This window comes from Pristiophorus japonicus, chromosome 1 (assembly GCF_044704955.1).
Source record: "Pristiophorus japonicus isolate sPriJap1 chromosome 1, sPriJap1.hap1, whole genome shotgun sequence".
NCBI lineage: Eukaryota > Metazoa > Chordata > Chondrichthyes > Pristiophoridae > Pristiophorus > Pristiophorus japonicus.
Window position 1 is genome coordinate 455493129 of NC_091977.1, and position 21788 is coordinate 455514916.

A 21788-nucleotide genomic window follows, 5' to 3' on the forward strand; every position below is an offset into this window, starting at 1 on the left:
AGTCTGACTGAAAATAGGTTCCCAAGATTTAGCTAATATTTATACAACATGGTATATAAATCTATAATAGATATTTATTGAGTGATAATTTATAATAAAAATCTACAAAACAGAGCTCTATGAGCAATAATATCATTGCGTCTGGTGGCTGAATGTCCTGATATTATTGTAGAGTCAACGAGTATGTGTCTTGTACCATGAGGTGGGTGATGGGCAATGAAGTTGTAAGAATCATTTGATAGGAGTAAGATTGTGTTCAAATTAGTGGCCAATTTAGGGTATAAAGATTGGTATAGCTTGCAGATAAGTTATGATCGTCCTTCTATGTCATATTCTTTTGTACTTATCATAAAACTATATTTAATAGGATGTGATAACAGAAGAAGCTGACAAAGATATAAATAGGTGTAAATGCATTTGGGTACAACAGGTTACACAACCCCACTAAAACTAGCTGAATGCCGGGTCGGGCCACAAGCTGCTTCTTTGAAGGCCCTGACCTGCTGATGGTCCTCGCGCGCGGCCCTGACCTGCTGATGGTCCTCGCTCGCGGCCCTGACCTGCTGATGGTCCTCGCTCGCGGCCCTGACCTGCTGATGGTCCTCGCTCGCGGCCCTGACCTGCAAGGACCATCAGCAGGTCGGGGCCTTCAAAGGAGCATACCACTTCAAGGTACAGCGCGTGCTGGAGAGCGACAGCTGTGAAGAGGGTGACTGGATTGGACATGACCAAAATCCATGTCGCTGATTGGAGCGTGGCCAGGTACAGCAGGAGTGGCGAGGTCGGGGCGCAGGAGCAGCGAGAGATTGCAGAGCGATGTGATCAGGGCCCAGGTGAGGCGTGAGTTCAGGCGCAGAAGAGGCACGGGCCCAGGGGCAGCACGGGCCAGTCCACACTGCGATATGTGTGCGCACTAGGTCCGTGCAGCAGAGCTGGTCTCCAGTCGTCTTGGTTAATCCTTGCCACTGGACCAAGACCTAGCTCTGTCAAGCCCGTGTGGTGGCTGGTGTGCAATGGCCACCACACGTTAAAAAAATCCACATACAGGCATCTCCCACCCCTCAACATGTAGTTCAGGACCTGGAATATCAGATCCTTCATTGAAACACCTGTGAACTCATCCCTTTTTGGCATGGAAGCAAGTCATCCTCGATACGAGGAACAGTCGATGATGATGAAAACTAGCTATAATTAAGAGTGTGAGAAACTTCTAAGATTGGTTTGACTATCGCCTTGGCTGGGAACTGTATGTCAAACTTGGAATCCATCCCAAATCTTTTTAATGTGTGTAAGTACCTACTCCCAGCGACTCACATGCATACATCCAGAATCTATTGCTAAACTATTATCAACTATTCTCTTCCTTAAATAGAAGCTAAAATGCTGCACCAACATGATTTCAGTACAAGAGAATTTGGTCTTCTATTTTTCTTCACCCTTATTCTTAAAACTACTTTTTCCTTGGTTAACCATTTTTTTCAGATAATTGTTCGCACCATCTGTATATATATTCCCCTAGTTTAGTTCCTGTGCTTTCCCTTTTGTTCTATATTATAACTTAACACTTTTACTGTACTTTGTGCTTGAGGGTTTGCAGAGAATTATATATACCGTATATACTCGCGTATCCTACAATCTCACGTATCATGCGACCCCTAAATTTTCATCCCCAAAACATGATTTTATCATATATCTCATGTATCATGCGAGTCACTTTTTTGAGATACCAGATGCCACTAGGCTAGGCTTTCAAACAAGTTTAACAAGTACCCAACACATAACAAGTACCCTAACACATAACAACGATCGAATACAGACCTTAACAACCGAATCATGAAACATCGAGTGGATTCTGTTGTGAAAGCTGTTCGCGAATCGAACACCGATATAGCAATCATTCCAGCTGGCTTGACTAGCGTCATTCAGCCACAGCCTCTACTGTGTTTGCGGGTAAAAGAAGCATGGGCTGAGATAGATGGAGCCTCTAATAATGCAGCAAACTTCAGAGGGAGTTGTGGGTGGCGATCTCTAGACCACAGCAAAGATACAGTACAAGTGACAATAGAGGCTGCAATCCAGCCCAGGAGATACCTGCCGAGATTCAGCGTGGATACGGTCTGCTTAACAACCTAACAGCCTAATCTTGGCCAGCACTTCACACCCGCAAATTTTGTATCTCGCGTATCATGCGACCCCCCAAATTTAGGTTACAATTTAGGTCTTCAAAAGTCGCATGATACGCGAGTATATACGGTAATATAATCATTAGTCCACCTTCGTCATTGTCATTGAGGTCCTCAGGGACTATAGATTCCAGTTTTTTGGAGGGGAGAAATGAGATCCTATAACCATTAAGGTTAGAATGTTGGTTCTGGGGAATGGTAGCTTTTTTAAAGTAATTTTTGCAGCCCCGCCCTTTTGAGATAGTTTAATTTTATTGCAGTGGGACATTTAAAGTGGCAACCTAGGACATTAATAAATTCCTTGGCAGGAGTGGTTCGCCAGATGTTGCTATTGTTACATATCTTTCCATGTGAAAGCTGAAGAACTGATAGTTGCACTTGATGCTGAAGCTGGCTATTGCATGAACGGGGCAATGTTTGTCATGTTCTCACTTGGCATATGCCTCTTACATGGGAAACATGAATGTATACAGGAAGAGCAATCTTAAATTTCACATTCACAGTATGTAGATCAATTAATATAATTCAGCAGCTCCATTATAGAAATTCAGCAGATCTATTACAGGTACAATGTCAGAAATCCAGCAACCTCGGGACTGAGTCCATGCCGGTTTTTGGGTTTTGCCGGATTTCGGACTTTGCTGTTGGTGCTCCTCGCTGCCCACCGCTTCTCCGCTCCTCGCCGCCCGCCGATCCTCTGCTCCTCGCCGCCTGTTGATTCCTGACGATTCTTGCCACCCGCAGTCGCCCACCACTGCGTTTTTTACAGGTTTCCTCATCCCTCGCTGCCCAATCTCGCCATCTTGGCCGCCTAAAAATTGCTCGGTTTTCGAATAATTCTGGTTTTCGGAATTTCGGATTCGGGATGTTGTACCTGTATACAGAAAGAGGCGTGGTCTCAATCATGCAGGTATAAACTCAAAGGTGTAATCACAAATCTTAATGGTTCATCTACAATTACAATATTTATATAGGCTACTATACAAAACACTTTTTCAAGCCGTTTTTAGTATTTAATTAATATTTTGGGGAGGAATGATGGTTGTAAGTTACTTTCTGTTTTTATTCTTTTATTCTCTTCCAGTTTCCCCACAACACATACTGTGCCTCGATCTTTGTCAATACCTCTACTGATATGGTCACCTGGCGTGGTACTGGGGACTCACCATTCAACTTTCTCTCCTTCCCAGGAAACAGTTGTTCCCTACTTGCTGATACGCTTGCAACACCTGCAACATAGGTCTTATTTAAATATAGTAACTCATAAAGCTGTAGTGTCACAACCAATGTAGATGTATATTGCAGCTCTACCTATACTCCCCGGAGTCACCCTCCAGGGTCATCTGCAACCAAAGCTATTCTGCAAGACTCGCTTGCCTGCATGCACACTGTACATTACACACTGTACACCATGAATGGAACAATTTATTACTGGATATGACTTATATAGGAACATAGGAACAGGAGTAGGCCATTTAGTCCCTCAAGCCTGTTCCATCATTCAATGAGATCATGGCTGATCTGTAACCTAACTTCATGTATCCGCCTTTGCCCCAGATCCCTTAATAACACCTGGTTAACAGAAATCTATCAATCTCAGATTTAAAATGAACAATTGACGCAGCGTCAATTGCTATTTGCGGAATAGAGTTTCAAACATCTTCCGCCCTTTGTGTGTAGAAGTGTTTCCTAACTTCATTCCTGAAAGGTCTGGCTCTAATTTTTAGACTATGTCTCCTAGTCCTAGATTCCCCAACCAGCAGAAATCGTTTCTCTTTATCCTATCGGCTCCCGTTAATGTCTTAAATCAAATCACCCCATAATCTTCTAAATTCCAAGGAATACAACCCTAGTTTGTGTAATCTCTCCTCGTAATTTAACCCTTGGAGTACAGGTATCATTCCAGTAAATCTACATTGCACTCTCTCCAAGGTCAATATATCCTCCCAAAGGTGATGTGCCATGACTGAACACATTACTCCAGGTATGGTCTAACTAGGACTATGTATAGCTGTAGCATGACTTCTAACTCCTTGTATTAGCCTTTTAATTATTTTTTGTACCTGTCTATGACATTTTAATCTATGTACATAGACCCCTAAGTCTTTTTGGACCTCCACTGCTTCTAATTTTTCAGCATTTAAAAAGTATTCTGATCTATCCTTTTTAGGTCCAAAGTAGATGACTTCACACATGCCTATATTGAAATCCGTTTGCCATAGTTTCTCCCATTCACTTAATCTATTAATACCACTTTGTAATTTTATGCTTCCGTCTACACTGATTACACAATTGCCAGTTCATGACCATCTCCAACAAGAGAGAGTCTAGCCACCTCCCCTTGATATTTATTATTTCTCAACTCTAACCAAATCGATTCTGGGGATGAAATTGCCCAGGCCGCTGAATTGGGCTTACCGCCCCTCAAAAGAAGTGGAGCACAATCTTGTGGATGCTCTGCCTAGTGCTGACACACTTCAACACCCCTCCCCTTCAATTAAATGATGGCGGCCCGGACCACGGAAAAAAACAGGTTATGAGCCGACCCAAGAGGCGACAAAAAATCAAAGATGGCGGCGCATGGCGCTGGCGACCTCCGCTTTAACTTATGCCTTGCGAACGGATGTCAACACCTGCTCGTGCTAACCTCGAGGGCCATGGGGCAATTTCCCCCACGGGGCGTTAAGGGGAAGGCGTGGGGCGGTGAGGGGTCGCTGCATACGGCAATGATGTCATTGTGGTTGCGCAGTGGCCCATGGCACTCACCGTGGGGCACGACACTGCCGTTGGCAGCCCCTCCGCAAACTCCTGGGCAATTACCCGGGAGGCGGCATTGCCCCCCTCCCCCGGGTGAAAAGTCTCCTCAGCCCCATTAATGCCCCCCCCCGGAGGCACTAACGGAGCTATAAAAGGGGCAATTTCTTTGACCCCCTCAAGGACATTTTCTCTTTCTTGCACTGTAATATTTTCTTTAATCTAAACTGATACAACTTCTTTTTTTCCTTATCTTTCGTTACCCAGGAATATTAAGTCTCCAATCTTCCCCTTTTTGAGCTAAAAAAACAAAGATTATCATTGAGTCTTTACTGTACTCAGAATTATTTCTTTCAATTTGTTTATGACTTCAATCTCTACTCTGATCTGGCTGCAGATTCCCAACAGATGTGAATTTGAATCTGTTGTTAATGGGAGTGAGCTATATATTTTATGGCCACTTCTTGCATGGTTACGGACCTAGAGCTGGTAAGTGGGATTAGACTGGATAACCTCTTGTTGGCTGGCGCAGATATGATGGTAAGTACTATAGGGAATCGAATATGGCCAGGGTGATCTCCTGGACTAGTTTCGATCGTCTGGATGGGTCGGAGAGGAAGTTTCCCAGATTTTTTCCCCCCCAATTAGCCTGGGTTTTTATCTTTTTTTGTCTCTCCCAGGAGATCGCATGGCTCCAGTTGGGGTGGAGTGTAGAATGTTGCAGTGCAAGGGGTGACGCTGTTGTGTGGGGCGGACTGGTTGGGCCGGATGCTCTTTAACTTTCCGCCATTGTTCATTGTTCATAGGTTTATATGTAACCTTCAGGGCTACTGACTGTGGGCCGTGTGGCCCTTTGTCGGCCAGCGCGGACATGATGGGCCGAAATGGCCTCCTTCTGCGCTGTAGGTTTCTAAGTTTCTATGTTTCTTGAATATCTTGTTGATAGTTCATTATAGTGAGCTGTGTGGAAGGATGTAAACTCTTCAATTTCAGGGTATGCGCATACGCTTATTTGTCTGTACTTTTATTTCTGCAAATTGAGTCTGAGAATAAGAACAAAGCGCTCATCAATTACAACAGCTTTTCAACAGGACACCATCAGCTTGGGTTACATTCCTGCGCATGCACACTCTGCCTACTGTTGTTTCTGAACATTTCCTCCTCCTTGTGAGCTGCTATCCACTTGTAGGGCTCAAGTTTCGGCCTGAGTGGCTCCTATTTTTCGGAGCAACTAGTTTAGAATGGAGCATCTTAGAAATTGCAATTCTCGGCATTTAGTTTGCTCCAGTTCTAGTGAGATAGAATAGTTTCATTTTAGAACAGACTTTTTTTTTCAAAAGGGGGCGTGTCCAGCCACTTACGCCTGTTTTGCAAGTTTAGGCAGCGAAAACTAATTTAGAATAGAGTAAGTGTAGATTTTTGAATGCTCAGAAAAACCTTGCCTACACTTATAAAACAGGCATAGGGAACGAGAGATGGGGGGGGGGAAGGGAAGTTTACAAGCAGTAAACACTTCACTTTTACAAATAAAGAGTCAACATCAATAATAAATGATAAATAAATCAATAAATCAACTAATAAATCAATCAAAAAAAATTTAAAAATTAAAAATAAAAAAATAATTTAAAAAAATCAAACAAAAAAGTTTAAAAAATAAAAAAAAAATAAAAAAATCAATCAATAAATAAAAAATTAAAGTTTCTACTCACCTACTGCAGCACCGGGAGCCCTCCAACAGCGTGCTGGGATGAGGCCCTCCCAGGAGCTGTCGATCAGGCGGGCCCCGCCACCGCCCAGGACTTCGGGCCGGGCCCGCAGCCAGCAAGTGATCGCCGCACAGGACTGTTTGAGTTCTCATCACTGCATTCTGTGCGGCTGGAATCTAGGGCTACTGGCTCCACAAGTTCCTTAGTCAGACACTCATTGTCCTCTTTCACAATTTCACGGGAGGCTTCTACAACTGTGCTCGTGCTCCCTTCTGAGGAACGCTGATAAGAATTCAAGGAATCTTTGAGACAATTGTGGGTGATGTCTGAAGACTGAAAGCCAGAATCGGGAAATTCTTGCAATGAACACTCCAAGTGAGTATCTTGTCTGGAAGGGGGGGGGGGTTAGGTGGCTATTTAAGAGAAAGGACTGTGTTGTGCATTCAGATGGATGTTGTGTGAGAGTGGGTTCTTTTGTGTCAGAGTGCAGTCTACATTCAGTTTCTGGATCATGGACATCTGCCACTCCTGGAGGCTCGGAACCTGGTTCCATAAAAGCTTTACAGCTTCATCCTGCACCCAGAAGACTTCGGGCGCGGCCCGCCTCCAGCATGATGCCGGGCGGGTGGGCCCCGCCGCCGCCGAGGTAAGGGCTGTCAGGCCACTCAGTCCAGAGTAGGGGCGACGTTCCTTCGGCCAGGGATAGCGTCGTCGCTCGGAGACAGGACGCGCTGGGAGGACCAGGAGTGACTGCGCACGCGCACAGCCTCCACTGCGCATGCGCACAGCTGCCGGCACTGTTTTTGGCGCAGGGCTGTAGCTCCGCCCCCAGCAGCTCCTGCTGCGCTGCACCGAGCTGGAAACAGACCTACAAATATCGGAGAATCGCGAGGTAAGTATTTGGCGCTTTTTCAGTTCTACAAATTAGGCGGGCCTCTCCAATGTGCGCCGTTCGAGCGGGGTCCGAAACTTGAGCCCATTGAATGTAAACTGAATTAACAAGTTGTGGTCAGACTGGTTCCTAAGATTGAAAGACTATCAGTAAAATATTTTGTGTGCTGTCAAATTGAAGTCACAGAATCAGCTGGGCTTTTAAGGAACTTCCTGAGAATATCATGCAAGCAAACTGTGTTCGAATTTAAAATTATGAAACAAAGAAGGACAATAGTTATTGCTGGTCAGATTTGATATCTTGGAATTTTTTTACATTAATACATGCCTTTTGCGGACTGACTGAGCTGACAGATCACATCAAGCAATAGGAATATATAGGAATCACACCCTCACCACCACCTTTGATGCCCTAGTACCTGTTAAAACAATTACTCTCTCTCACCTTGGCCGTTGCCCCTAATTTTCGCTCCGTCAAGTCCAAGGGACATAGACTTGAACGGATATAGCGGACAACTGGTTTAGCCATTCACCGCCAGATCTGGCTGGACAACATAAAGCACCATCAGATCCTGCTCTCGTTTGCCAAAATCGCTCATTATTCCAGAATCATTCTGGAATGTAAAGATAAAGTCCGGCTTCTATTCTCCACTGCTAACCGTCTTTTTAAACCCCTCTCCCCAGTCTTCACCCTCACCTCCGACAATAAGTGTGAGGAGCTCATGGATGTCTTTGTCTCTAAGATTGAGCCCATCCGTTCGGCTGTCTCTGTCTCTTCCCTTCCTTCCCCTAGCCCACCAGGCCAAAATTCCTCTAAGGAAGTCCCCTGCCCTAGCCCTGACCTCACAGTTTTCTCCAGTTTCTCTCCAACCTCTCCTCATGATCTTTCCAAGCTCATCCTGTCCATGAGACTCTCTTCCTCCTCCCTAGACCCTAGTACTCTCTCCAAGCTGTTGACCACCAACTTCCTTTTCTGGCTCCCATGTGAGCTGACATTGTTAACGGTTCTCTCTCCTCAGGTACTCTCCCCCTTTCCCACAAATCTGCCGTCATCACACCTCTCAAAAAACCAACCCTCGACACCTCCGTCCTTGCAAACTACCACCCCATCTCCAACCTCCCTTACCTCTCCATTCGCCTCCCAAATCTGTGCCCATCTTTCCCGCAATTCCATGTTTGAATCCCTCCAATCCGGTTTCTGCGCCTGCCACAGTACCAAAATGGCTCTCATAAAAGTCACAAATGGCATCCTTTGTCACTGTGGCAAAGGCACATTATCCCTCCTCGTCCTTTTTGACTTGTCTGCAGTTTTGGACATGGTTGACCACTCTATCCGTTTCCAACACCTCTCCACCTTTGTCCAGCTGGGTGGGACTACACTTGCCTGGTTCCATTCTTATCTATCTAATCGTAGCCAGAGAATCAACTGCAATGGTTTCTCTTCCTGCCCACACATCGCAACCTCTGGTGTCTCCCGAGGATCTATCCTTGGCCTGCCTCCTATTTCTCATCTACATGTTGCCCATTGGCGACATCATCCGAAAACACAGCGTCAGTTTCCACATATACGCTGATGACACCCAATTCTTCCTCACTACCATTTCTCTCAACCCCTCCACGTTCTTTAAATTGTCAGAACGCTTGTCCAACATCCAGTTCTGGATGAGCAGAAATTTTCTCCAATTGAATATTGGGAAGACCGAAGCCATTGTTTTCGGTCCCCGCCAAAAACTCCATTCCCTAGCCACTGACTCCATCTCTCTCCTCAACTTCTGTCTGAGACTGCAGGAAGATATCAATCAACTGGTCAGGTGGGGAGAACAGTGGCAAATTTGGGAAGGGCTAGCAAGGCAAGGGAATACACATTAAATGGTAGGACACTGAGCAGTGTAGAGGAACAAAGGGACCTTGGAGTGCATGTCACAGATCCCCAAAGGTAGAAGGCCAGGTAGACAAGGCGACTAAGAAGGCATACAGAATGCTTGCCTTTATGAGCCGAGGCATAGAATACAAGAGCAGGGAGGTTATGCTTAAACTGTATAAAACACTAGTTAGACCACAGCTACAGTACTGTGTGCAGTTCTGGTCATCGCATTACAGGAAGGTTGTGATTGCACTGGAGAGTGTACAGAGGAGATTTACCAAGGATGTTAGCTATGAGGACAGATTGGATAAGCTGGGTTTGTTTTCCTTGGAAAAGAGGAGGCTGAGGGTGGACCTCATTGAGGCGTATAACATTTATGATTCTGTGAACCAGACTGTTCACAACCTTGGTGTCCATATTTGATCCTGAAATTAGCTTTCGACCACATATCCGCAGCATAACTAAGACCGCCTATTTCCACCTCTGTAACATCACCCATCTCCACCCTTGCCTCAGCTTAACTGCTGCTGAAGCCTTCATTCATGCCTTTGTTACCTCTAGACGTGACTATTCAAATGCACTTCTGGCTAGCCTCCCACATTCTACCCTAAGTAAGCTGCCGGTGATCCAAAACTTGGCTGCCCATGTCCTAACTCATACCAAGACCCGCTCACCCATCACCCCTGTGCTCGCTGACCTACTTAGTTTCCGATTAAGAAATGTCTCGATTTCAAAATTCTAATCCTTGTTTTCAAATGCCTTCATGGTGTTGCCCCTTCCTATCTCTGTAATCTCCTCCAGCCCCACAACCCCCCGAGATATCTGTGCTCCTCTAATTCTGCCCTCTTGAGCATCCCTGATTATAATCGCTCAACTATTGGTGGCCATGACTTCTGTTGCCTAGACCCCAAGCTCTGGAACTTCCTGCCTAAACTTCTCCACCTCTCTACCTTTCTTTCCTCCTTCAAGACGCTCCTTAAAACCTACATCTTTGACCAAGCTTTTGGTCACCTGCACTAATTTCTACTGATGCGGCTCAGTGTCAAATTTTTTATCTCATAATACTCCTTGGGACGTTTCACTACATTAAAGGCACTATATAAATACAAGTTATTGTTATTGTTGTTGAATGTACGAGACCAGAAAGCTCTGTAATCTATCTGAACAATCTCAAATACTAATACTTCTCAATTGCCCACTCCCTCAAATATCTAGCTAATTCTCCATTAAATGTTATTGCACCAACTACCTCCACTGCCTGCTGGGCAGCCTGTTCCACACAACCACAACCCTCTGCATAAAGTAGTTAAATTTAAACTGTGCATCTTCCATCTTATAAGCATGGTTCTAAAGTTTATTGCAGGCTCAAACCTTTTATTGGGGTTCAATTTATATATTCCCTTTAGAATCTTGAATACTTGCATAATATCTCCTCTGACACTTCTTCAAAGTAAACAATCCCAGGTCTTCCCATACCTCAGATGCTTCAGCTAGATATCTGTTTCTTAGCTAGGTATCTACCTAAATATCTATCAGCAAGATATCCATCTGATAGCCAGATAGCTACCTCGAAAGCCTGGATATTGTAAATGTAGTAATAAACCAGACATGCACACAGTACTCCAGGGGCTAGATTTTCCACTTTTTTTCCATGCTTAATGCCCACTTAATGCCCATTTTACCGCTGAAATGATGTATAACGCCCATATCTTGCCCAGTTAGCCACAAAATGGAAACTGCCGGGCATTTTTCGGAAACTTATCGCCAAACATAACTTTCCCCATGTGCGTAAAACCGGGAAAAAGTAATACCGCCCGCCCACTTTTTTTGGGTGGGATCATCAGAATGGGCGAAATCAACGTCCATAATATCGGCCAGCGTTACTTTCCGCACGGAATTAACGTCGAGTGCGTAACGCTGGGAAAAAGTAATACCGCCCACCCATTTTTTTTTGTCGCCAAGAGCACATTTGGCGAAACTAATGCCCAGGAGATCGCCCAGTGTCACTTTCACCATCTCGCACACATATTGCCACAATATCACTCGCCCAAAAAAACACCCAGAACAAGTGGAACTATTCTGAACTAAAGTCAGCGGTGTGGCTGCCATTTTTTAAATCGCAGGCTGCTTCAACTTCAGGGGAGTTTGGATTGACTCTTCTCAGGTGAAGTGACCATCTCAACAGATGTATTTTCAGACTCTGGACTATTGGGGCTTTACTGTAGGTGTATTTTAGTGAGGAAATGATTACTTCTGATCAATTGCTATTGTACTTTCATTGCAATGGGGCCAGCCATTTCTCAGCCTGCATCAATTAACACGCAGATGCTGCAGAGTGCAGATGGCTCAATGTGTGATGCACATCATTATGTGCTCAATTTAAGACGTGCAAGAATGAGGAGGAGGGCCAGACCATACACATCCCGCAAGTACACGGAAAAGAGGTCTTACCTCGACATGTCCGACCACAACTGCCTTCGGAGATTGTGCTTCCACAAGATGGTGATGAATGAAATATGTGAGCTCATCAGGCCACATATGCAGCCTGCCATCAGGACATCGGTGTCGGTCGAGGTCAAGGTCACCACAGCACTGTCTGTCTACGCGTCCGGTTCCTTTTGGGCCTCCGCGGTCGAGATTTGCCCTCGATCTCACCATGCAACCCATTGCTGCATTAGACAAGTCACTGAGGCCCTGTACGCGAGAAGGATGGACTTTATCAGCTTCCCCATGACCACGGAGGCTCAGACTGACAGGGCTGGAGCATGTCTAAGTTCCCCAGGGTGCAGGGAGCAACATAGTGCACTCACATCGCCATGCGGCCACTTTCTCAGGACCCAGAGCTTTTTCGTAACCGGAAAGGATTTCACTCCCTAAAGGTCCAACTAATTGTCGACCACAACCAGATCAGAATGGCAGTGAATGCCAAATGTCCGGGCAGCTTCGATGAGGTTCACATCCTGCGTGAGAGTGCTGTCTCTGACATCTTTAAGAGTCAGCCACAAGGACAATGCTGGATGCTTGGTGATAACCGATATGGCCTAGCCACCTGGCTGATGACCCCCCTGCGTTACACTCACATCGAGGCCGAGAAGCGATACAACCAGAGCCACAGAGACACACGCAATGTGGTCCACAAAACAATAATTGTGCTTAAGCAGCGCTTCAGATGTCTAGACCACTCAGGAGGGAAGCTACAATACAACCCTGAGCAAGTAGGTAAATTCATGGTCGTGTGCTGTGTTGTATCTGTAAGCACTCTAGTAATGACTCCGCAAGGTAAGGTATTGTACTTGAACTGTGGTGACCTTAGTCCATTTAATACAGCTCCTGAGTGAGGGTACAGCTTGGTGAGCTCCCTTTTATACCTGGTTACCTGTCGTGTACAGGTGGCCTCGAGGTCTCCACCAGTTGCACCCTCTAGTGGTACAAGCATAGTGTATACAGTGTGAAGGTACATCCAGTAGTCTTATGTAACTGTACATTGAGTGTACAGGAAGTATACTTATGTTGTACATACATAATAACATCACTCTCCCCTAAGTCTTGTGCCACTGGCCTTTGCATTGTGTGCTCTGGCCCTAGACTTGAGTGCCCAAAGCCCTTGTACCTTGTCTATGCTTTGGCTAGGCTCTCTCCCTGTTGACCCCCAAGTCCTTATTGTCACAACATTGGGAAATGGTCAGCAGTGGACGGTTTGAGGTTGCAATGGGGGTTGAGTGGGTTCTGGGTGTGATCCATGTGTGTCCATGGCTACATACATCCATTCCCCCCCCACCCACTCCCCCACCATACATAGACCATTTGGTTAAACAGAGCAGATATAGTGGTAAGTACTGCAGGGAATAGAATACGGCCAGGGTGAACTCTGGATTAGTTTCGATCGCCTGGATGGGTCGGAGAGGAATTTTCCCAGATTTTTTCTCCCTAAATTGGCCTTGGTTTTTCTCTGGTTTTTGCCTTTCCAAGGAGATCACATGGCTCCAGTTGGGGTGGAGTGTAGAATGTTTCAGTATAAGGGGTGTTGCAGTTGTGGTGAGGTGGACTGGTTGGGCTGGGTGCTCTTTGCCTTTCTGTCATTGTTCATAGGTTTATATGTAACCTTTAGGGCTGCTGACCAAGGGCCGTGTGGCTCTTTGTCAGCCGGCGCAGACACGATGGGCCAAAATGGCCTCCTTCTGCGCGGTAAATTTCTATCTTTCTATGTTTCTATGTGTGTGGCTCAACACCTGCATGTGCATATATGTACAGAAAGAAAGAACAAAAAAGAATGGGATTAATTACATCACGGTTTGGGTTCTGCAGTAGTGGAACAAGTACATTTTACAGGTAAGGTACATACTTGGTATCGCAGTCCTGCCCCTGGGTTGTGTAGGTACAGGTGGGTGAGGGCACTAGTTCCAGAGCGACCGGACTGTGTCCAGGTTGCCTGATGGCGGCGCTGTGCCCACTGCCAGATGGGTGGGCTCGGATTGCACACCTGGCTGAGCCTCAGGGCCTTTGCAATTGCTGAGTGGTGGGCAGAGCCACAGGAGTGTGTGGCCTCCCTGTCCTCCTTTGAGGACTGCGGTGTCTCTTTGCTGCCCTTCAACGATAGTGGGAGCCTAGTCATCCCAGGTCCCGTTGGGAAAGCTGGAGGGTGCTAGCCTCTTGCTCCCGGTACTGGCCCTGGTGGCCAGAGAGGTAGAGCCGATCAGGGGCAGGTTACTGGTAGTGGTCCCTTTGCCGTCCGCTGATCGCTGGCCCTGCAGCTGGTAAACTCCCTCTGTGTGTGGCCACCACGCTCTCTGGGGCATCACATTGGTCCCGGAGGCGCAGGCTACATGGTCGGGTAGCCCGCTGGACCTGGGTGCTTCATACGGGAGATTGTCTTTTGTTTTGTCGGCATGCATGTAAATCCCGGCATCACACATCATCACTTCATTTACTCTCACAACACATTGGTTCCGACTGCAAGCACCCAACTTGCCATGGTTAGTTACATTTACAAACTTGAATTTGTCAGTTACATCTCTTACGTATGTATCACTGGCATCGCTGTATAAAGAGTGGAACTATCCCTTTAATTGTGATGAGTTGCCGGTGTCCTTTAAGAGGGCCTTGCAATCTTTACCCCAATCCGGTTCGCTGCTCGGCATCACGTGTTGCTCCATCAATGCTGCCCCTCGTGGTCTGGCCGGCGCCATCTTTACTTCAGGGGCTTCACCTCGTGGTTCATGCGCCATCTTCTTTCTCTCCACGAGGTAGGCTGTGGTGATCCTTTTCTCCCCAGGTTCTGCCACGGAAGCAGGGAAGTTGCCTTCTGCACCGATTTTCTTCCTCCAGAGTCCTGCCACTGGCGCCTGGAAGGTGAGGTCGGGTCAATTTGGCTGGATCATCTCGCAGTTGGGTTGAGTGGTCTGGGTCGTCTCCACGCAATTGACTTGAGCGGCTGGTTTTTCAGGTGCTGTGCTGGATCCAACTTCGGGTCCATGGAGGACATCAATCACTGGAGGTTGGAGGTTTTCCCAGCTCCAATGGATCTTTTTCATCCATTTTCTTCGTAACAGCGTTGGACCATCCCCAGTAATGATCCACAAAGGTAACTTGTGCATCGCGCCGTCATAGGACACCTGGACATCCATGCTGCCAATGACTGGGATGGTGTCGTTTGTGTAGGTGAGCAGCTTCACTTGGATCAGGATCATTGTAGGTCGTTCGATTGGGTTGTCCCAGAGTTTCTCAAAGGCCGCCTGATTCATCAATGACTAGCTCGGCCCTGTGTCCACCTCCATCGTGACTGGAACATCATTGATTTTGACTTCTATTTTCAGCAGGGAATTTTCGATGGTGCAGGTAAACATTCCGTACCCCTCATCATGGGGCTGAGCTGCCTCATGTACTCTCTCTTCATCGTCGCTGGAGTCCGGATGATCGGCCAACTCTTCATCGACTCGGTGAGTACGATTTCTCTTGCACATTCGCTGGAGGTGGCCCTTCTTGTTACAGCCCTTGCATGTATAGTCTTTTTAGCGGCACTGGTGGGCCCTGTGGTTTCCTCCACAGTGCCAGCATGGGGTTAGCCAGTTGGTCTCATGTGGCGGACTCGGGGTTGCAGGACTCAGGGTTCTGTTCTCTCTTCCCTGAGAGAGACTGCTTGCAGCAGCCTTGCCTCTAAAAGGCGCCAGTCGGTTCACAGTACTTGCCGGGTTAGAGACCTGGGGGTGAGTCATCCGCTTGGAATCGCAGGCCGAGGCCATGAACGCCTGGCTCACGTTAATTGCCTTCTGCAGGGTGACCGTGGTGTCCACAGAGAGCAGCTTGTGGAGGAGGCCCTCGTGGCCGATTCCAATAATGAAGATGTCCCACAGCGCTTCGGTGAGGTGGTCGCCAAAATCACACGGTGTAGCCAATCGTCTGAGGTCTGCAGTACATTTCGCGATTGCTTGGCCTATGGGCCGCCGGTGGCTGTCGAACCAGTGCCTGGCTGTGAGGATGCTCTCTTTAGGTTTGAGTTGTTCCTGTATCATCGTTACAAGCTCCACATATGTTTTGGTCATTGTCTTCGCTGGGGCTAGTAAGTCCCTGATGAGGCCATAGACGGTGGGCCCATAACTGGTGAGCAGGATAACTCTGCGCTTATCAGCCAGCGAGGTCGGGTTGTCTCCCGCCAAGTCATTTGCAATAAAGAAGTGTTCGAGCCTTTCCACAAAGGCCTCCCAATCTTCGTCATTGGTGAATTGTTGAAACGTGCCAAGGTTAGCCATTTTCACGTGGGAATTCGTAATCTCGTCGCCAGTTGTTGTATCTGTAAGCACTCTAGTAATGACTCCACGAGGCGAGGTATTGTACTTGAACTGTGGTGACCTTAGTCCATTTAGTACAGCTCCTGAATGAGGGTACAGTAAGGTGAGCTCCCTTTCATACCTGGTTACCTGTAATGTACAAGTGACCCCTCGGTCTCCACCAGTTGTACCCTCTGGTGGTACAAGCATAGTGTATACAGTGTGAAGGTACATCCAGTAATCTTATGTAACTGTACATTGAGTGTACAGGGAGTATACTTATGTTATACATACACAACATGCTCCATGCTGCACAACCTGGCTATCAGGAGGGGCCAAGAATTACCAGAAGGGACTGATGCTCCACCTCAGGAGAGAGAGGAAGAGGACGATGAGGGGTTGGACGCTGACCTAGGGCCAGACAATCAGGCTTGCTATACAACCATGCTCACGGCACCCTCCAGACCGCAGGAAAGGGCCCGTGGTGGCTATATAGCTGCAAGACTCTTATGTGAGGAGCTGATACCTGAACGATTTGCCTGAAAGAACGTTGCTATGAACGACAACGCTGACACACTGCTGTGTGTGTGCAGCTCAGACATCAATGGTGCCCATCACTTTGGTGCCAGTTAAAGTTTACGTTGATTGCAGTTAAGTTTTATTTAACCCTTTCATGTTAAGGAATCACCAGTGTGTAACGGTCCAGTTATCTGAGACAATGCGCAACAAGGTTATGTTCAATAAAAAACATTTTATACCAACATTGGTTTGAAATCATAAGTATCACGGGCAAAAACACCCAACCTCTGCCCACACCCCACTTGTTCCACCATTGATATCAATCAAATGTTCAACATCTCCAGCAACACAGAATACAAAGGCAAAGCAGGAGGGTGGTCCCCTCCCCCCATACATTACAACAAATTGCATACACCCAGAGGGAGATATAACACAGCCATCACCTGTAGACATGCATCTCACTTTCCTTCACTCCCTCCCCTTCTTCTCCCCACCTCTACCCCTTTCTCGCCGTGCTCCATGGCGCTTGGCCGAGGAACTCCTCAGGCGATGTCTCATTGAGGGGGATGAAGGCAGAGGTGGTGGTTGCACGGTTACGGGAGCGGGGGGCTGCCGAGGGGGGAACATTCTCTGATGCAGAAGCAGGATTTTGGTCCTTCCTCTCATATTGTGTTCACAGTGGTGATGTGGAACCTAGGGGTGGAGTGCCGCGCTCTGGGACCACTGGGAGGCCTGTGCCAGCAGTGTTCCTGGCTATCGTATCCAGGGTCTCTGCCATCCGCGAAATGTACTCAGTCATTGTGGCCAGCTGTCGGAATATTCTCCTCAATGCTTCGATGAGCTGCGACCAATGTCTACAGTCCTCCTGGACAACTGTACCATTTCTCCGCTCTCATGTGGCGCTCGTGGACCAAACCTGCCACGTCCACGAAGCCTCCGCATGGTCGGTGCCGTCCTGGGGACAAATGGGGTGCCCTGTGGCGAGGTGCTCCAGAGTGGAGGCGGGAATGACCAGAGGAGCACTAGATGGCCTTGGGGTGGAATGGCTTCTGGTGCGTGGTGATGCAGCTTTCTCAAAGTCCGCACTCTCATCCGTAGAGAACAGACCCAGTGGATTGACGCGCGAGAATCGGAGCTCCTCAGCTCCAGATGTTGGATCGTCCGGAGAGTCGGGCCCCACGCCCCCACCTTCTGGCCTCTGTGGACTTGCCTGGGGCCGCGCTGCTGGCTGAGCTACAAAATACAAATGAGGGTATTAGAGGAGAAGGGGGTGCTCGGGTCACAAGGTGAGTCCAGCGCTACACACAGCATATGCATGACAAAAGCACCGCAGCTATCAAAATCATCGCAGACATCACATTACATGACCATCAACACATTTGCATTGCAATGATTTTCATTAGGCCAGCATTATTTCTAGGACAATTTTAGAAATCATCCATCATATATGATTGTTCTGATATGAGTTGGTGTGGCATCTATAGACTTTACATCACGCAATGGTGTAAGCTTTACTCACGTGGCTTCACTTCAAGGTCTGCAGATGTTTCAGTGGCGGTCCGGGTGTGCTTCCCCATGAGTGCAAGCACCCGCTCCTCCATCTCAGTGATGTCGCTGGGGACTGGTGGCCACCCACCCGTTCGCCTCTGCACAGACCTCATCGTCGATAGCTTCTTCTGTAAAAGTGACAGGACAACATGGCGTGAGATCATTGCGTGATATCATTGCTAGGTGCTGTCACAGAGACTGATACAAGACATAACCAATTGATGTAATCATGAATATTATGATAATTATCATTCTTTACCTAAAGATGTACACCATGACCTCAGGCTTTGAGTACAACATTCCCGTTAAAAGTGAAATACCTCACATCTGCTGATAGTCACTCATGACTGTTAAAAATCAAATTATATAAATACATAAGTACGTGTAAATAAATGTAATGCTTACTCTTTCGGATCCCACAAGATCGTTCCATCGTTTGCGGCTTTGGTTGCCCTCACGCACCTCATTGGTTGCTGACGAGACCACTTCTACTGTCTCGGTCCATAGCTTCTGGTAGGCCTTTGGGGTGGGCTTCCCACGCTCCCCCTGTGTCAAATCAACCAGCGTATCTCAACCTCCTGCAGAAGGGAGGCATTTGCCTCGTCCAAGAACCTCCTCGCCCTTTTGCGCCCTCCATTATGCTCCTCTCCCACCTCACTGCTCTCGCCAGCAATAGTCTCCACAGCGTACTATGATGCCTCCTCCTCACCCTCCATTATAGGCCAAATTCGGGAAATATGTGGTTGGTTACAGCTAATTTTTGTTTACTTACCTACTTGCTCTAAAGCTCTAAACTCTCCCTCCTTCCTCCCAAAGCAGCCACACCACACCCACACACACATTCAATCCATCTCAGCTCCCTCTCTGTCTCCTCTTCTGCTCATTCCATGATGATCCTTGACCTCCTGAATCGCGGGAATCGAGCGTTGCCATGCCATTGCTAAGGACGGCGAGACTTTATGGCAGAAGGTCAGAGATTAAATGCTACCACCCATTTCACATCGCTCGCGGTAACGCCAAATTTCAAAAATGGAGACTAGGTGCTTTGAGAATGGGCGAGAAGCCGGCGATCTGAAAACCCATTTTTACCGCCCATGCCGGAAATAACGCCCATTTTGGCGATATGCACAAAAGTATAAAATCTAGCCCCAGGTGTGGCTATAACAGTGCCTAATTCATTATCACATTCTGGGATTTCTGCTCTGTCCATCTGGCCATACATTCCAAGATTAACTTTCCTTACTGCTGCTGTGCATTGCCCTATTGACTTTACTGAGCTTGGCAATACCTGTACTCCCAAATCTCTCCCCTGTGTTGTGACCTAAGAAAGAACATAAGAAGTAGGTGCAGGAGTAGGCCATACGGCCTCTCGAGCCTACTCCGCCATTCAATGACCATGGCTGATCTCCAACCTCAACTCCACTTTCCCACCTGATCCACATCCCTTATTTCTCTGAGTCCAAATATCTATCGGTCTCAGCCTTGAATATATTCAATAAGTCAGCATCCTCAGCCCTCCGGGGTAGAGAATTCCTCACAACCCTCTGAGTGAATAAATTTCTCCTTATCTCATTCCTAAAAGGCCGACGTCTTATCCTGAGACAATGCCCACGATCTTCAGCCAAGGGAAACGGCCTCTCTGCATCTATGTTGTCAAGCCCTCTCAGAATCTTGTGTGTTTCAATTAGACCTGTAGCCTGGAGCTATTTAGTTTATATTTTCACTGTTCCTTTCCCGAGTCTCATTAGTTGTTCACATTAAATGGCATTCACCACTCATTAGCCCACCTACACAACCTATCCAGATCTCTTTGGTTTGCTTATTCCCCTGCAATTTGGAACCATCATCATCATCATAGGCAGTCGCTCGAAATCGAGGAAGACTTGATTCCACTTTAAAAGTGAATTCTTAGTTGACTGAACAGTCCAATACAGGAATTACAGTCTCTGTCACAAGTGGGACAGACAGTCATTGAAGGAAAGGGTGGGTGGGAGTCTGGTTTGCCGCACGTTCCTTCTGCTGCCTGCGCTTGCTTTCTGCATGCTCTCGGCGACGAGACTCAAGATGCTCAGCGCCCTCCCAGATGCTCTTCCTCCACTTAGGGCGGTGTTTGGCCAGGGACTCTCAGGTGTGTGTGGGGATGTTGCATTTTCTCAAGGAGGCTTTGAGGGTGTCCTTGAAATGTTTCCTCTGCCCACCTGGGGCTTGTTTGCCGTGTAGGAGTTCCGAGTAGAGCGCTTGCTTTGGGAGTCTTGTGTCAGGCATGTGAACAATGTGACCTGCCCAATGGAGCTGGTCGAGTGTGGTCAGATGCTGGGGATGTTGGCCTGATCGAGAACACTAACATTGGTGCGCCTGTCCTCCCAGGGGATTTGCAAGATCTTGTGGAGACATCGTTGGTGGTATTTCTCCAGTGATTTGAGGTGTCTACTATATATGGTCCATGTCTCTGAGCCATACAGGAGGACGGGTATTACTACAGCCCTGTAGACCATAAGCTTGGTGCCAGATTTGAGGGCCTGATCTTCGAACACTCTTTTCCTCAGGTAGCCGAAGGCTGCACTGGCGCACTGGAGGCGATGTTGAACCTCATCGGCGATGTCTGCCCTTGCTGATAATAGGCTCCCGAGGTATGGAAAATAGTCCACGTTGTCTAGGGCCGCACCGTGGATCTTGATGACTGGGGGGGCAGTGCTGTGTGGCGGGGTCAGGTTGGTGGAGGACCTTTGTCTTACAGATGTTTAGTGTCAGTCCCATGCTTTCGTATGGCTCGGTGAAGATATTGACTATGACTTCGAGTTCAGCCTCTGTATGTGCACAGACGCAAGCGTCATCCGCATACTGTAGTTCGACGACAGAGGATGGGACAGTCTTGGATCTGGCCTGGAGGCAACAAAAGTTGAACAGGTTCCCACTGGTTCTATAGTTTAGTTCCACTCCAGCGGGGAGGTTGTTGAGTGTGAGGTGGAGCATTGCAACAAGGAAGATCGAGAAAAGGGTTGGCGCGATGACGCAGTCCTGCTTGACTCCAGTCCGGATGTGGATTGGGTCTGTGGTTGATCCATTGGTCAGGATCACGGCTTGCATATCGCTGTGGAGCAGGTGGAGGATGGCGACAAACTTTTGGGGGCAGCCGAAAGGAAGGAGGAGGCTCCATAGTCCCTCGCGGTTAACAATGTAAGGTCAAAGACTATGCGTACACCATAAATAGCAATGGTCCGACCACTGATCCCTTCGCACTTTTCCAGCAACCCCTTGTCATCCTGAAACTCCAATCCCAGTGCTTTCTCTCATCTAGTCAATTTTAAATCTACCTCTATTCCATGCCTGCCAATATTTGGATCTAATTGCTTACGTGGCATGATAATAAAAGCTCTGGTGAAATCTACAAATATCACTTCCACAGAATTTCCATTGTCAGTAAGATCTGTCATTTCCTCAAAGAAATCCAGTAAATTTGTGTATTTTTTATATTTTTATATATTTAAAAAATCATAGTCTTCAGCATCATTAGTTCCCAATTGTTCTATCATTTATTTACCCCACTTCATTTCGAGAA

At 47.3% G+C, this 21788-nt stretch overlaps 1 protein-coding gene across 2 annotated transcripts in view; it reads left to right on the forward strand.

Annotated features, from left to right (window-relative positions):
• LOC139276084 (serine/threonine-protein kinase H1-like) overlaps window positions 1-21788 on the forward strand; it is a 162641-nt gene that overhangs the window by 52920 nt on the left and 87933 nt on the right. The window contains exon 3 of one of the 2 annotated variants that reach the window (XM_070893551.1): window positions 15212-15334. The exons of the other annotated variant lie outside the window; for it this stretch is intronic. Within the exon in view, the coding sequence (XP_070749652.1) occupies window positions 15212-15334 (123 nt within the window). The remainder of the gene's footprint in view (window positions 1-15211; window positions 15335-21788) is intronic. 2 annotated transcript variants of the gene reach the window in all.